Source organism: Manacus vitellinus, unplaced genomic scaffold (genome assembly GCF_001715985.3).
Source record: "Manacus vitellinus isolate BGI_N305 unplaced genomic scaffold, ASM171598v3 scaffold_0_pilon, whole genome shotgun sequence".
NCBI classification, from domain to species: domain Eukaryota; kingdom Metazoa; phylum Chordata; class Aves; order Passeriformes; family Pipridae; genus Manacus; species Manacus vitellinus.
The window spans coordinates 55,557,791-55,576,431 of NW_021938789.1; the positions used below are offsets into that span (position 1 = coordinate 55,557,791).

Sequence of the window (18,641 nt, forward strand, 5' to 3'; positions counted from 1 at the left end):
GTTGTAGGAATCAAAGCAAACAAGGGCTACAATCTGCTTATTCTTTAAGACAGTCCACTTATTGCATTTTTCAGATGTTATGTATAGTTTGTCATATGGCAACAGTTCTCTATAACCCTAAAATTGGTTTCTTATATATCCAAGCTCAGTTCTTCATTGAGTCATTAGCAAGAGCACTGGAAGACAGTCTTACTTCATATCCAAGCAAACTGTCTCTGAATATGTGTTAACATGCAATTTTTAATAATATAACCTTAAGAAACAAAAATCTTTCCAACTTAAATAAGCACCTTCACTCCATATTCTGGAGCTCAAATCCAGAGAGATACTCAGACTTTGCTGTACCCACTGGGAGTCTCTCAGCACCTTAAAATTCATATGCTGGTAATCCAAGATTCCAAATACAATAGGAGAATTTCTATCTTTTTGAAGAATCAAGGCATAGGCATATTAGAACCACAAAGCAGAACATTCTATTCCAGATGTACATCTGATGATGATCAGTGGATAACCAGATACATACAATTAAGTTTTTGGCAGACACACTAGAAAATCCAAAGAACAGTACAATGAGAACACAAACTGGGAGTTGGGGAAAAATCCTGCAAAAATCAAACAAGTGAGGTTTGAAGCTTGCTGTGAGTTCAACTTATAGTATTTCAACATTTAAGAACTACCCAAAATGAAAAAAAAAAAAAAAGATCTGGCAATAGTTTAAACCACTCGTTCTGAGAAGAAAAAAAATTACAAATCACCATGTGTTGCCACAGTATGAGATGATATTAGCACTGGGAAACATCAGAGAATTTGTTTAAATTGACATGCTTATTTCATTAACAGTACAGCAGTAGTTCATAGCACAAACTGACAGTTATTTCCTACATTACTCTCGTAGAACATACTTGTAAAACTCCCTAAAGGTTGTCTTCAAAAACCTCCTCAGGAGTAGGATGTCAAAGCACATCAGCAAAGCACACAACAGCACGAGAAAGAGAATACTAGTTGAACTAATGGATACAACTGGAAGAATCTTTAACAGAATAGGATAAATCTGCAGTGCCAGCCAACAGGACCTTAAGCACAAGGTGCAAGATGCAACTGTGTAACTGGAATGGAAGTAACCAAACTCACCACATAGGATCAGTTCTGACAGGAACTGCACTCCTTAAGATTCAACCACCAAATTACAATTAAAAAAGCAAAGGACAACCTACAGTATCCTTAGGCAACATAGCACGCTATTTGTTGACTTGCAGGCTCTACCTATTACAGGGAACACAAAAAGGCTCTGCTATCTTCTTCACGTTCAGGCCCAAAAATATAATCAAACCACTAATTCAAGGGAAAAAACCCACGATGCATTGCCCAATTTACTACTTCAGGAATATATATACAGTCTCCTCCAGATATCTGCAGATGAGGTGTCTTTCTAAATTTATAACACATTCATTGAGAAGCTACCAGTACTCTGCAAAACTATCATAAAACCATAATTCCTGCTCCCATACACCCCACTCAGACATTACTCACACAAAAACTTCCTGCATAAACTAGACAGCATGAAGCACTTCCCAGCTAACACTCCCCTGGGTCTAGCTGACACATCATTAGACCACATTTCAACATTACGCAGCATAAAAGCCTGTCTACTCTTAAGAAAAGAGCAAGATAAACATCCAGGATTTCAGCTGAAGTGCATCATCAGACCCATTTATTTGATGTTCACCCAGACAACTTTGTTTTCAAAGCTAACACTTTCTCCTAATACTGCACACAGGTAGAGGCACCAATGTGGTCATAAACCAGGTCAAATGTCTTCATAAGCTACTTCTAAGATTTTAATTACTTGTAACCTCAAGTTTGTAAGTGATGTCTTCCCTATCTGCCATAAAAACTTGGAGTTCACCCTTGCTTCTATCATAAATTCAAAAATTATCAGAGCCCCTTCAAACTGCTTTTGAAATATTTCTGTACAACATCATTTTTCTAGACATCACAGACAGTATCAAAAACATCACAGGCAACATAAAAAATGATAGCTTGCAAACCACAGCAGAAAACCTACAGATCAATTACCTTGCTTCCAGGCAAAAAGCATTCATTTAAAACACAAAGAAACACCTACTCCAACATCAGCATATTTCCGTTGATTTTACAGAACATGAGAACTCCTCTCCATCCATTGTCATCTAAACCATCCACAAATGCAGGTTGAAAGTGATCTGTCTCTCTCAGTCCCCCTTGCAAAATAAAGTAGTTGCCAACTCCCTTCTAACACTGCAGAGGGGTATCACCTACCTCTTCTTTCAGTGGTTTAATTGGCATGTATCTCATTAAACTCAGAAAACAGTTTTTCATTCCTATCACAGCATGGTTAAAAGCTTGCACAGTTTTTAAAACTACAGCTTGGTCTAATAAACTACAAACTCTGTTTCAGCTATGCCCCATTGTCATCACGCCTGTAACAACATGATAATCATATGCAAACACGGCCTATATAGTCTTTCTCACTGATGTCAGCGTGATGTACAGTAAGCAAGCAGCCTACACTCACATTAAGAGTAGTTTTTGTAGGGCAAAGAGGAACTTCCCTGCTCAAGAGATTCCAAGCAGCTATTTATATCTTTCTTTCAGCTGGCAAAAATAATTTTGTTAACATAGTTAACACAAAACTCATTGAAAGCTCCCAAAGACTAATTTGCATAGATACCAAATGTTCTATGTCTCTATAGCCAATACCATTTTCTCACTGAGTTTATAATTATTTCACATGGGCACAATGACAATTATAACAATCACACCATGTGGTTTTCTCTTTTTCACATAATTTAATAAATTATCATCTCCTGGAGACCTTAATATCTTTAACGCTTCCATATCAAGAAAATAATTTTGTCTTTGATGTAATTTTCAGAATAATCAAGTGAAATCAAGTCCCCACTTCTCTATAACCACATTTCCTGCTTCCTGTGCCTGCTTCTGTTCCACAACATAAATTAGTTTCCACTGAAAGTCTCCTGTTTATGTTGACACCTATTTATAGAATTGTATGAGAAAGATCTCAGTACTCTGTGGCTTTGCCTAGGAACCCTGCAACACCCACTTCCAGAGCAGCCTGAAAAACATCAGGTCACTCCTGCACCTCCCTCTGGCTCTCCAATTACCTCTTGGTACGTCTGGGTTCTTTGCAAAAGAACAAGACAAGCAGGACAAAATAGTTCCCTGCCAGAGCAAGCAGCACTCCACAAATAGGTAGGTTTTCAGCATTTTTTTTCCTTTCATCAGCTTTTTCTAGATGTAACTCTATACCCATCAAAATAGCTACAGCTTCTAAAATAAGTGTAAGTTTCTACAGCAGAAACTTATACTATTAAAATTTACTGTGTAAACTTATTTTTACTATCTATTATTATTAGGCAAATAGTTACACAACTCAGGAGGTTTTTCATCATGTATTGTTTTCTCTTAGCTAAACTACATATATTTATCTCACAACTGTTTTTTCATTAATTAATCACTTCATTATTGATTATTCATGCTTTGTTTGTAGATGGTTACTGTATCTCTGGTAAATTATGCCTCACGAAAGGGAGGTTACAATGTAACACAAACTAAGGAAAAATACTCATTATCTTTCCCATCTATCGTGAAATACTTCTATATCTGTATCATCAAACTGTTAAAGGTGTTTTATGGCCTCTCCACACTGCTCAGCCATCTCAGGGGACTTAAGTTAACTTTCTCTTGAACTTACATGTTTTCTGTTTAGATTTTATTTCCTAAGAGATTCTTAATTTTTGCTGTCAACTTATAGTATGAGGGAAAAATTCACAGCCTGTTATTGATTTTATTTAGCTTAACTTCTCTGGGGTTTTGCTGCTCATAATTGACCATTACAGCAATTCAGTTGCAGAGAGGTTCAACAAGAACTGATTTGCCTGTAAAGGGAATAGAGAATAGTAAGTAGGAAGGAAAACAATCTGGTTTTGGATTTGGACAAATATGGATTTGGACAAATAGTGGAAAATTAATACTACTAGTTCTCAACTCAGAGCATGCTTCTTTCCTAAAGCTGATTTTAAACTACCACTTAGCCCTTTTGTGTTTAAGATACGAAATAAGGTACTTAATAATTTAGATCAGTCTTTGGACTTGCATGGTCTCAAAGTATAACAAACAGTGGAAGTGATAGACTGAGACCTAAGGATGTGTTGTCAGTGTTGTTACAATCCCAATTACAGTGCCATTGCCAATGATCCACAGAAGTCCATGTGCCACTAGTTTAAAGGAACCTGTTGCTTTACCACTGCCTCCACCTGTAAGGTAATCCACAGCATATCAAAGCCAGAAAAGAGCAGTGATAGAGATGACAGATGGAATTAAGACTCCATCTCTGATGAAGTTATAGATAAAATATTGTTTTAATTACCCTAATGCCTCATAATTAAACAGCTAACAAATGCCTGCACAGAGACATTTAAACACAAGGCACAAAAATTTAAAAGCCCTGTCTAAAAATACAGCTATAAAAGCCAATCAGGATATCACAACTTTGTAACATACTAATCTCAAATTCCATAAGCCTTTTGCATTATTTAGGAGAGCTACTGAATTTGTGTCTTCTGTTCCCATTATTTGTATCACTGAAACATCACTTTTAAGAAATAAAGGAAATATTAGCAGTTACCTCGATTCAAAAAGCTTCCACTTTGAATACTTGAGAATGCTATGGGATGTGACAAGTTTCTACATTGCTCTCAGTGATTTTTACTGTACAAATACTAAAATTACAGGGTTTACTTGGGATATTATCTGCACTGCCTCTGGAAATAGTGCCACAGTTGTCAATTATGATAACATCTTTCTCCTGCTCTCTTGCTATGTGGAGAAACAAACCTAGTGCTATCACTCTCACCAGCTGGAGAATTTATTAGCAAACCACTGGGCTCCTTCTGCCTCAGGACGTCTGTTGCCTGACTGCTATTTTTGCAATTTTAGATGATGTCTGTGGCTAGCAAACTGTGAAGAAATGCAAAACACAAATCTATATAAAAGCATAAGAGAAACTGCTGATACTTACCAAACTATTCCCTGAGCCCCAGAGCCAATGGGTTTCAAGTTCTGGTAGCGTTTGAGAACTGTGAAGGTCGAGTCACCTACTTCCACGCTGTAGAACTGGTTGTCAACTTTGCTTTTGCTCATGTTGTAATGTTTGGCAATATATGACACATCCACTTGTTTCCCAAATCCCTGTTGTACAGAAGAAGGGAAGGGAAGGGGGAGTGGAAAAAAGAGAAGAACCAAGGTTGGTAAAACATAAGAATATTGATAAAACACTGCCAGCCTAATTTTTCAGTATAAATTCTTGCCCTTTTAGGCTCATTGTCATAGATCTACATGAATCCTCAAATGGTCTCAAAGACTGTATCAAACCTTCTTTCATGCAGGAAGTCACCATAAAAAGCCACTGATTAAAGAAAACTGGTCAATTCTCCAGCTGATGTTTGTGACATATTAACTGTCAACTACTGGTCTCTGTTTGCCATTACTGCTGCTTTATGACTAGTGGCTTATAAGTTCCTGCAGATTCTGCATTCTCATTTGTATTGCAAAAAATATTTTAAAATAAGATGACTTACATCAATGTAGAAGTGGGACAAGAAACACAGGAATTAGACTCTCCATCATTGGTCAGACAGAGCAAATAAGTGTATTCACAAGTGCTAAAACTTTCTCTGAGCATAAGAAAGGCCTTGAGAACCTTTCAACAGGAGTTGCAAAGAAACGGAGCAGTTTATGAGTGAAACTGTGACCCAACATGGCTCAGTATCATGGAGAGTATTCAGAAGGTTTGGAGTTCTTACAAAGTTCTAGGTTCCTAAGGATAGGAGAGTTGCTCTCATGATCTAGTAAATGCATTAGTACCAAGCAAATGCCAATTTTCATTACACAAAACCAAGTTTATTCTTGCACTGTAGCTAGCACTGCAGAGCAGTGCTCCTCCCCAAAATTGTAAAATTAAAAATTATTAATTTTTACAATTAGAAAAAACTCCCTCAAATTAGAAAAACTCCCTCAAGTTTGCAAAATTACCATGCAGAAAGTTACAGTATAACCATTTTATGACTACTACTGAGCTTAGTTCCCTTAGGAATATGGAGCAAAATACACAGTAATTTGAGATAAAAATCAGAATTAGATGCTTTTAATTTAGGATTTCCACTATGATATTGAGCACAGAACGCAAAAGTTCAATGTATTACACTAGATATATCCTCAAATAGCTGACAATTCAGTTAGGAAAGTCAAGACTTTCCCAAATGCCTTTGATAGGGAAAAGCAAAGATGTGCCTCTGCCTGTGCATTTATTTTCAAACACAGCGTTTAAATTTTCTTAATTGCTCTACTATAAATTTCTTCCTTTTCCCCCAAAATCTGAATAATCAGCCTTGTTATGTGTCTGTGGACTACTAAGTTCAATTTTGACGGAGCCAGGAAAAAAGTAAAGTTGATTTGGATTGTATTACTCTTTCAATTGAACAGAACATCACTGAAGCGTTCCATGAAGCTGGTCATTAAAAACAGATAACTGACCTTGCTGAGAACTTGGATTGTCAGGTTTGCCTTAGGACAATTAATATTATTTTTCTGTCCATTATCTCCCTGGAAGGCCCACTGCCACTGGACAGCACTGGTTCATCCTAACCAATTCATTTAGAGACTTCGAAACCCTTTAATAAATGTAGCTCTTCATTCAAACACAAAATCTGATTTCAGGAGACCAATTAGAAACTTTACATACACTTTGTATTCAGATGTGGCAGGGGGGAGGGAAGCCCTGCCCTAACACAGAAAGTGAAAGTTTTATGGACACTGACACAGCGGCAAATTGAAGGTTACAGACAGTAAAATGATTCCATAACAGGTTTGAATTTTTGTCATTGCAAGACAGACTGCATCTGATTCACACTATGTAGTCTTAGTTTTCAAATTTCTTTCATTAGGTGAAGAGAGATGCATAAATTTGACTAGCCCAGATATTTATACCAGACCTGGGATTGAGAGGCTTTTTCTAAAAAAAAAAAAATATGCTCCTGACAGATAAGAATTTCACAGCTCCCTCTGGCTAGACACAAACATTTGGAGAGTGGTTTTTTCTGACGTTATTATCAGAACAATGCATGAGATGTTCAGCATTAACACCCATTACTCTGAAACCAATGTTTATATATAAAGTGTCAGCATAAAAATTGCATTCCTTAGTGAGCCTGACTCATAGCCAGCTCCCCTGGAAGCACAGATACAGAGACTTTTTTAAACACATTTGATAACTGTGTTAAGGCTTGGGTGAGCCAGGCCTGCCACAACTTGTTTGTGTCCTCACTCCTAAGCTACCTGACAGCTTCTTGTGTGGTATGGAGCTACATGGGAACAGATATTTTATCACTTTACATTTAGAATTGTGTGCACATCAAAATTTCTTGCTTTTAAGTTAGTCTAACTGTGTGAATTACTGGTCTCAGGAACCTCATGCTCCCTACAGTGGGATTTCTGAACTACAGCAGTTCCAGCAGGTGTTTATTTTAAATCTTAATTAAAACAGCTCAAACCCACCACTTACAGTACCTCGGTTATATAGATAATTAGCAAATGTAATTGCTTCAGCCAACAGCAACTAAAGTCATGGGACACAGAAAACCACAACTGGTAAGAACACACAAATGTCTTGATGAGCAGCTCTCGTCTATGTTACACAGATCATTCCTAAAACAATCTGCTCCTAACAGTGTGCAAGTAGAAAAGGTAAAGACTGTTTTATTTTTCATGGAATCTTTTTTTTCTTTTTGGATTAATATTTTTCTGTGTATTTAAGAATCTGTGCACCATAAGGTCTTTGACAAAAAACAAAAACATAAACACCGAGCATTACTTCTGATTCAGTTTGAAGTTAACTTCAAGCAGAATGCCTCTACTGAGTGACAAACACTTCAGCTTTGTGGACAGGCTGAACAGTTTCCAGGTCATCTAGTAGACTGCCTCCTCACTTTAAAACCCACACTCCTAAAAAAACTACAAAAAAACCCCACATTTTCCAATTTTTCCAAAGCCTAAATAAGCAAAATGAAAACATAAGCCTACTGCTACAGCCCAATGTACTGCTTACTTTCACAAGAACCAGGAGATGAATAAGTATTCTTGTCATGATCCTAACTTAAATCAAACCCCTAAACCAATAAATTAACAGCATTATTGGATTAATCACATCTGATCAGATCCCCAAACCAAGATGACACATAATCAAGAACCATCTTCAAGCTGATACAACAGCCACTTCCTAATGAGGACAAGGAAACAGCAGCTTTGTTTTACTCTAAAATTAAGGTAAAAAACCTTTTCCCATTAGCAAGGAAATTCATAGTCTTTATAGAGCACATCAGTATAAGCTTTAGTTTCAAACCCTGATGAAATGCTTCTTCAAATCCATGTAACTCATCTTAAAGAAACCTGCACACTACATTTTTGTCTTGTTCTGTTATGTTTTCAGTGCTCACTCAAACCCCTTCGAGGAGCTTTGGTGTTGGTATAGAAAAAACATCCCCTTCCCTCCTTTCCCTGTCCTCCATCTACACCACTAAGCTATTTCAGATTCAGGTTTTACTGCATAATGTTTACAAGTTCTGTACTGGTAGCTACAGTTAAAGTTTTGATTATCTGGCATCAGAAAGGAACCCAAGGCCAGGAATTTCCAGTATACACCCTTCTGTATAAACACCTAAACCAGAAACTTCTCTCAAATGAGACTGATGCTGACAACTTAAGAAACTAGGAACCAGCACTTCATTCAGAATTAGATGGGGGAAGGAAGTTTATAGTAACACATGGCAATCAGGTTTGCTTCTCAGGATATCATAGAAAAGGTGTATAGGTTTCATACAGCAAAGTGAATTCCAGTGACTCAAATTTTCAGGTGAACTTTAAATGAACTTGGGTGAGCTACAATACTGGGGCCCCAAAGTAATAGTAAACACTGCAGATGTGAAACAAAAGCAAATTTCTCTGTTCTTTTTACTCTGAACAGAACACATCTAAGTTTCACAGACCTTTGCATAATGTGAAAGATTATTCCTCAGAGACAAAGTAAGCATTGGAGTGCCGTTTGTTCTTGTTTTTCATAACTGTTTAGACAATGGAATGACGTTGCTTCAACACTGACAGGAACTTAACTTTCATTTCACATATACAAAAATGTAAGCACCATTGTTTTGGTTTTTAGACAAAATTGAAAACTTCTAAACACACTCCCACACCCACTCCTCAGTGCCATTCTCTTTCCTCCATCCTTAGAAAGTTAAAGGAAAGAGATGTGAAAGTTTTTCAGCAATGAAAACATAACTATCCTTGCTGGCTCATTTAAACACATCTGCAATGAAGTTTGCTTAATATTCAACCAATTGAGAAGGACAGAAAATAAATTGTCAAGACTGAAACATCTGAGGTGAAGGGAAAAAGATACTCTCACCATTACTAAATGCTTAGTGAGCATATATATTTTGCTTTCAAAGAATAATTACTTAAAAGTTCAGTGAAACTTAAATAACTTAGTGGCTCACACAGTTACAAACTGTATTCTTTCCATTTTTTTCTTTCAGAGCACAGACAGCAAGAAGGTTAAAAAGCACAACAGAAAGAAAGGATGTTATTTTCTATATTACGAGCTGAACTGCTTCCCGATATCCCATTTTATTTGTCTATTTCTATCCTACAAAATAACCATATTTATAATATTTCACAGGCAGACCTTTGTTTCTGAACACCATTCCTTCTATTCTTGATGAACCTAAAATATCACAATTTCTCACAGCTCAGTATCTCATCCATTTTGTCTTTTATAGATACAAATCACACTAATGGCAGTTTAAGACAAATTGTTGTCTTTTGCATCTCCAAGACAATGAGTGCTGTCACAGAACCTGTTAGCAGGCGTCAGTGGAGGGGAAACTTGACCTCCATGTAGCATCCTTCCCTGTCTGCCCACAGGAATACCTACAGGGACAGCTTTTCCAGGGTGCTAGGACGCAAGGCTACTGAAATCAGCTAAATGACTCCACTTGTGTAAATGTAGGTGAGGAAAAGAATTAGATGGGAGGCTGCCTCCTAATTTGCAGCTGGCACAGCATCCAAAGACCAGCAGGATGCAACAGAGATTGTTCTGAGCCAGCAATCCTGATGGCTCACCAGTGGCCCCCCACACCTCCACCCCATCTCAGGCAAAGAGATTGGTATAGACAAGAGCACATTTCAGAGGTGGATGCCGCCTTTGATTCCCTCAGGATCCAAAAGGATAATATCTTAAAGATACAATTTGACCTTAAAAGTCAGATGCTGAGATTATACAAATTGAAATTCACAAGTATGGTAAAACCCTCAGTCTTCTTGCCAGCTTCAAAAACTTCTACAGAGGCAAGACCTGCTCACCCCCACGCATCGGCTAAGGCAACAATGCTATTAATTTAATGGCTATCCTCCCACTTGCACAGCTGTAATTTTCTCACAAGATTCAAGTGTCAGAATTCTGAGATAAACATGCATTTACTGAGCCCTCTGCTTTGGATTTAACAATCACAGGTTTTGCTGTGTCAATTTGGATGGTCACAGAAAACGCCACTTGGGGAATGTAGAGTACCTTTGCACAGAAAGACCTACTAAAGTATTTTTAATCATGTATTCTGTATATGCCACATTTATGGCAGAAATTATGTCTATTTTTCTCACCATAAAGACAGACTTCTCACTTATTCTACTCAAAAGTCCACAGATAGAGATCAAATCTCCTACAGAAAGTAGGTTTTTCATCCTCTGTGTGTGTGTGTTTGGATGTAATATTACAGGTTTTGATCTTACCAGCCATATCACACCACAGTTCTCCATTCTTCCACCTCACTCTCATCCTGTAAGGATTGTATCAGGCAGTCAGTCTTCCTGATTTTAGTGTGTTTTGAATGGGACTTAAATGTTAATTCTCTGCCTTCTTTTAATCTCTCTCCAGTAGCCCTGCCCTAGACCCCAGACACAATCTACATCCTTTATGAAGTTTGCCTTTCAAGTAGCCAGGTGAGCCCTGCAAACAACTCAACCTCACCTGGTTGGGCATTGATATTTATACATTTGCTTTGTTCACTCTATTTTAACACATCATATCTTATTAGACAGAGTACAATATACATAAGTGCTGGTTTTTGGGTTTTGGGGGGGGGCGGTTGTTTTGGGGTTTTTTTTGTTTAAACACTGTCCTTGTTTAACCTCTTCTAACTGAGATATCAAAAAACCAATCAGATCATGTAGTTCTTACCTAGTTCTGATTACACATGAAGCACCAGGTCTGCTCTCTCTCTCCTTTTCAATTTTATCTACTCAAAACACGAAGCAAGCACTACTTACTTATTCTTCACTTGTCCTCAGCATGTTCACCAAGTGTTATCTACTTTTAATTCCTTCTTTTTTACAGGCACAAAATTTTTGGAGCTCATTTATAACTGTAGTATCCCACGTTGCTCAGAGGTCCCTATGACCCAAAAGTGCATGCTTCATTCCAGGCCAGATTTCAAACAGATGACCAATATGTGAGTGTCTGCACAACAAAACAACCAGTTCAAATGATTCCTCGTTCCCCTGATGCCTGAAGAACTCAATGCTGACACACAGGTGACATCCAACCCTGGCCATTGTACCAAAGAAGGTAGGGTTGAAAGGACTGATCAAGAAACATAGAGAAAAAATTCCTTGAGACTGAGGTTTCTTTGTGGGCAGGAACAACATCAGTGATCCAAATAAAAAATGTAGCCATAAATATGGAAAAGAAAGATTTGAGACTGGTTGTTAAAGCTACTGTGAATATGTTTGCAAACATCTGACTCAGGTACAGCTCCAGAAACAGAAAACCAGCAAAGACCCACTGTGGATCTGTGGCCAAAATAGAGGAAAGCAACATCAACAGCAACATCTAACTATGTTAGATGAGAAGAAATACTGCAGTGTGTGTATTCAGTTTGTTCAGAGGCCCTAGATTTGAAAAAGCAGCAATAACATGGGAAGAAGCAAGATACAACAAAGATTAGGAAAGAGAAATGGGATCAGTAGAAGTAGGCCAAAGCACCACAACACTAAGGAATGAAAAGTACACTCAATTTATCAACAGTAGTGAAGGGGTTAAGAAGGGTTCTGAAGAAGCACAGTGTGTTAAAAGCATAGGAGACTCAAGATGGGATTAACAGCTCTTCTTTATTTATTGCATATGTTGGTAATACAACATATTTCAAATGATTTACACTTCTCAGAAAATTGAAATTACACTGATATACTGGGTATTGTTTAAGAAGCTTTCTTCTAGTATGCAAACAGGGCAGTAAGAGGACTGACTACACGAGTTGCTGTGCCCCAATGCACATCAAGTCTTCCTTTAAAAATAAAGAGGCATGTAGCAACAGTACAGATGAAGTACTAAAAAGATAAACTTCTCAGTATGATAATATAATTACAGTATTTGCCGTGAAGACAATAGTTAATGAAAAGATTCTCCCTTTTTATAAATAAAAAAGTGGTTTATCACACATCAAAAATAGACTAGATGAATCGGCCAATAAACAAAGAGCAACGCCATTATTAATACTGATCTTTTCTGTGTGTAAAATGCGAAGTTTCCTAAAATCATGTGATTTTTAAATGGTCATTGATGCACTATTGCACTGTCTATATACCATTTATTCAAGACAGGTAAACATGACTGTGGAAATAAAGTAAGACAGAAAATATAGGGAGAAAAATACATCTAGAGAGAAATTAAAGTGTTAAATTTTGGAGTTGAGCAGGACTTTGCAAAAATATCCTCGATATGCACACTAAGATTTATTCCATTAAGTTTTCATTTGGTGGCATCAGTACAGCACCAGTTCCAACTTCAGCATGCAAAAACACTGATATACTGTGTCTGGCACATGAAATTGTTTAAATTGGGCAATAAAGACTAGTGATGATGCGTAACCAAAGAAATAGCATGTGAATTTACACTCATGATTCACTTCAAATTTTTTCTTAATGTGTATGGCTGGGTCCTCAATAGCTAATCTCACAGTAATTCCACATCCCACTTTTCTGTTAAAAAAAAGATTATTTTTTCAATTAGATTTTTAAATTGAATTTTTAAATTAAAATATTAAGTGTAGCAATACAGAAATTTTCTGATATATTAATTGTAATAATAAAGATGTGTTTTTTAAATAAAAGAAAATTCAGTACTACCTGTCCAAGTTAAAAAAAAAAAGAAAAAAATCAAGGAATTGTATTCTAAATAAAGCTATCCCATGTAGCTACAAGTTTAGACTACTTGAAAATTCTGACAGGCTATACATGTCTTGATACTGACTAAAAAATTATACTGAAAGACTAAATGGAGGAAAATATGGATGAAGCAGTCAGTATCGTTTAGGCATTGTTAGCAATTATTAATATTAGTATTAAATTTTAATGTCCTATTCTACTTACAGTATACTACTCTGCATTACACTGTGCTTCAATAAAAATGTGTAGGGTCCTACAGATAAAGCTTGTTGGTGATATCAACCTTACAGAAGTATAATGAAATTCTATAGGCTTTCTTGTCCTACCTTTCTATTATGATAGAAAAGCAGATATCCTTTTCTTCAGCCTTAAAAGAGATGGCTGTTTCAGAACACGAATTGGCTACCATTGTCCAGTAATTCCAGATTTAGGTATTTTTATATTGCAAATGGGGTGAAGGGGTGAGGAAGTATATATTTACTCTACTTATGCTACTGGGTGTTTCTCAGTAAGGGTTTTCCCTTTTCCTTAAGTCGGAAATTCTTAAAATTCTGTTCCTGCTGAATTAGCATTTCATCATACAGAACTAGTATATGCTCAGTGGCATAAGCTCTTTGTCAAGAGAAGGAGTCTATAATTATGGATGTGCCACTTCCCTTCACAGCCTGTAAAGCTATGCCTTTTAGGCCATGAGAGAGAAATCACCACAAATATATGTTACAAGAAAAATACACCCCCAGTACTAAAAATAATTGGAGTTCTGCTCAATACTGTAGCTTTAGAAAGGACACTCCAGCACAACTCTTAAGGTTTGTAGAAAGTCTGCAGTGGTGCACAAATTTGAAATGGAAGCAGGACTTGTACGTAATAAACACAAGCCACATGTTCACTCAAAGCTACAGTTTTGTGCTCTCTTGTCTAGATACTGTCAGGATAGTTGTCAGTTTTAGACACCTCAAGATATGAGTGGCAATATCTACCTGTTGCTGATTACAACCATTCTGCTGTGACATCATCATCTTTTGTTAACAGAATCTTATCAGTTTACTGATTCAGCAGACGAAAGTTTCATAAAGGTACAAATGAGCTTTATACTTAAAGCAGAAGAATTATTAGTAAATCAGAGGGCATTTGATTTCCACATTAGCATTAATAAGAATGGAATAAACAATATTGCTACCTGGAGACTTATTCATAGTCTCTAAGTAAAGATCTGAATATTTGGATGAAGTATTACCAGGACAGAGATATAACCCCCATCCCACCCTATGCAATACAAATGAACAGCATCCATGACAGTTAAGGTCTTAATGCAACAAAACACTTAATTTAGAGACTGTTTTTGTACACAATGCTAACTACTATTTGGATCAGTCAGCACCTATCTTTATGGAGAGAATAAATTAACATGAAGCTTAAACCAGCTTTTATCTGCAAGAGAATCAATGTGAAGATCTGAAGACCCTGAAAAAGGTATTTGTGTGATAAGTGCTTGAAGAATAGAATCCTGTTTCCTGCAATATCGGGATAGTATCTCTTTGTGTGCATTTATTGGATGACTCCTCTGCTGCAGCCACTAAAAATGAATCTATTTTATTCACTGATAAAAATGCATCCAAAATGCTGTTGATTTCATCATATATACTTTACCAAAAACACTGTGAATACATTTGGTTCTCTGTGTTCCTCTGAACACCTTTTATCAAGTAATGGTAACAGAAAAGGAATGTCTTCAGTAAATCAAGAACCTGGAGTGCAGTGACAGAAAGGATTGGCTGCACACAGCCATGCACTGACTGATGCCAAGACTAAATGAGAACTGGATGTGAAAGGAAGTGATTTAGAGTACATTTCTTCTCTGCATGTGTAAAAGAGAAATGTTTCTGTGCAGCTTTGTTTTGGTCTAAGTAAAAGGGAGAGGAAAGTCAGCAGAAGAGCTATGCAAAAAACACTATTCTGCATAGTGAAAGTAACGTTTTCATCAATAACATCTTTTTCATAAAATGTGAGAAAAAAAACTGTTTTGCAATTTTTGCAATTTTTTTTTGAACCAAACTGTCAAAACATTACAAAAATACTATACTTAGCAAAATCCCTTCTCTCAAAAACCATGGAAGAATTAAACCAGTTGAACATATCACACAAAGAACAGAAGATAGAGAAGACAGTTAGACAGATTATCAAACTGAATAGCCAAGATCCATCCCAGAACTGATGATACTTAGTCCAGAGCCAACCTTCTCAGGAGAACAAGTATTTAGTACTCCAGAGTTAAAAAACGTAAAGCAAACCTCCCAACACTTTGACACTGTTTTGTGTTAAATGCTTACATTTCTTCTTGAACTTACTTGAACTTACTTGAACCCCAATGTAATATAAAAGGCAAAAAATAGTGTTTATCATAAAGTAATTTCTAAGAATGCAGCATCGCTCTCACCCTCAAACTTGAAGAATGTTCCTAATGTCCCCCCAGTGAGTTAGATTACTGGTGTTCCATCAGTGTTCCATCTCATAAAAAAGCCAACCCCCCCCCAACAAAAAAAAAAAAACCAAACTATGAAGGGACAGAATTCAAGCACAAAAGACTGTACGGAAGGGAGCAGAAAAAGTCATCTTTCAATCACAAGTGAAAAAATACGCATATACATACACATATGCTAGCTAACTTAACCAAGAGAATCAAAAACTGGACAAATCAATAAGCTTTTTTCTTTGCATCACTGATTTAGTCTCAGCCTTGTAGACTTCCATGTATTGTGACCAAGCAATTTCAAGGGTAATGTAGAAATAGAGAATTGGCTATTGTGCAGTGTCACAACTCTGGAACCTGCATAGCACATGGAGTTCAATGGGAGACAAGACAAACACCACAATTTTAATTACCCTCCCTACACTTCCAGTAAAGGTAAACTAAGAGACAGAAAATTACAGTCACAGGCTACAATGTAAAAGGCTCTGTCTCAAAAAACCCTAGAGGCTAAGACAAAATAGTGTTAGTTTGCATTTTTTTCTGTTTGCAAACTGTGCCATTATTTTTCACTAAAAAAATTACATTAACATCAATCTACAAAATAAACTTAAAACTAAATAGAAAAGTAATTTTCGTTATGCATTTTTCTATTTTTTTGTATTTATTCTCTTTCTTATAACCAGTTACTCGCAGTAAGCTCCTGAAATTCACTTCTATTTTTCTTTTATTATAGTATGAATTGCAAAAATGAAGTACAAGTATATACTGTACCTTGTTTTACCTGTAAGGAACACACACCTGACAAAAGGCAATCTTCACATCCAGAGTAGGTTCACCACAATAATACAAGAAATGGCGGCTCATAAATACCTGCAATTAAAGAAAAGTAGACATAGAAATCTTGTCTGTCTGCTGATGTGCAAGTACAATGCAGCTCTAGCTACATTTGGATTCTCAACCCAACCTGAGCTGCTGTCCAGCTCATGGACAAAAGAAATGTTGGAACACTGAACTGTGAATAGGATTTAAACTCTTTCTGATGCTCACCAAGGTTATGGCTTCAAATATTACTTGATTACATCTTTAAAATTTTACAGTAACTGATGGCATTACCTCAAAGTTTATCATGTCACTGGTATACTCCTACACCAACAAAAAATTAAAATCAGGTCAATAATGTTTTAAACAATGTGGGAATGGGAGACAGTTATTGTTATAGGGAGGGAAAAAAAAGTCCTAAGTTGAGAAATATTAGGAAAGTTATAGAAATGGAAAGACTAATTACATCACTGTATAAATCCATGGTACAACCACTTTATGAATGTAGTTCTGGTTCTCATCTTAAGATTATACAACTAAAAAAGCTACAGTAAAAGGCAGTAAAAAGGGTTCAAAGCACATACAGATTCCACACGTGAAACAACTGCACAGACTGGGAATTTTTTTTAGCCTGTAAAAGAACTGAGTGGAAGTATGCTGGAGATCCAGAAAATGAGTGGCATACTTAAAAATGAAAACAGGCTCCCATTCCTTTTTTTTTTAATAAAAAAAATTTGTGACATCACGTTATGTTATCAAAAAAAAAGATTTAGAATCAGCAACGGGAGAGACATCTTTGTAAGCTTCTTTATCACTGTGAAACTCCCTGCCTCACGTTGCTGTGAAGTCAGAAGTCAACATAAGTACTAATATGATTAGGCAAATTCACATAAGAAGTATTCTGCTAAAGGCTATTGACCTCAGAAATATCACCCCTGACTCGAGACAACTCTGAGTCACAGTCTGTCACTATATGCTCACCCCATTTTTAGATTCTTTCACAGGCATCTGATACTGGCCAAGGGAGTCCTACACTAGACTAGACAGGCCTCCCTGTGTACCCTGTTATAGCTGTTTTAGCTTTATTCCAGAGTCCCACATTCAGCTCTGACTAACCAATCCTTTCCTAGCTGCATTCTAGCACGGACATCAATGGAAAAAAACCCCACAAACCACAAACCAAAACACAGCAATGCTATCAAGCTGGAATAGGTATCTGTGTCACAAGACTTTGAAGCACATCAATTTTTCTGCATGACTCCAAAAAGACCACCCAAACCGAACACACCAAACAACAACAACAAAAAACTTTTAACAGTACAACTAAAAAGGAAAGCAACTCTTAGGTAAGATGAAAAAAGTAATATATAACTTCATGTTTTTCTTTTCAACATAAGGTCATTAGAAAGACTTAAAAATCAAAACAAAGCAGCCATCCAAGCCATGATTCTGAAACACTATGTAGCTACTTAGGGCACTTGTCTCCAACAGGAACAATTAATTAACTTCAGGTGTAAATGGCACTAAATAAGACAAGACTTAATCTGGAGTGACTTCAACTTGCACCAACTGATCAGTACTAAACAAACTGCAAGAAAGTATTCACCAGTACTTGCTAACTTCAATGCATCACATGCTCCCACACGAGTTTAATTTTTAATGAATGAACGTATGAATAATCCTGTTATGAAAGCAAGTTCATGACCTTTTCTGCATCACGTTACAATGTCTGAGATTGCTGTCTCATTGCCCAGTGAGTCATTACCAGAGCCTCACACTCCACAGTGGGTTTATATTAGTTTCTGTTGAAACAAGAAGAAAGAATACTTTTTTTTTAAAAAAAAAAAAAAAAAGCTTTTGTCATTAGTCATATTGCCAGTGATTTCTGGAAAGCCAGAAGATAGTTACACTGTCATGCTGCACTTATATACACTGGCATGATGCATTATATTGCTATAATAATCAATGACTGAAATGTCAATATGATCAATATATGGTTATAACATACCACATTCAA

At 36.6% G+C, this 18,641-nt stretch overlaps 1 protein-coding gene across 9 annotated transcripts in view; it reads right to left on the minus strand.

The window, feature by feature from the left end:
• The window catches only part of MAPK10 (mitogen-activated protein kinase 10), a 204,295-nt gene that overhangs the window by 69,638 nt on the left and 116,016 nt on the right, over window positions 1-18,641 (minus strand). For 8 of the 9 annotated variants that reach the window (XM_018073715.2, XM_018073708.2, XM_018073732.2 and 5 more), the window contains 2 exons: window positions 16,604-16,675; window positions 5,081-5,250 (listed from right to left, as the gene is read on the minus strand). In XM_018073715.2, coding sequence (XP_017929204.1) covers window positions 5,081-5,250; window positions 16,604-16,675 — 242 coding nt within the window. Of the gene's footprint in view, window positions 1-5,080; window positions 5,251-16,576; window positions 16,676-18,641 lie in introns of all 9 variants that reach the window. The other variant, XM_018073758.2, reaches the window with a different exon arrangement.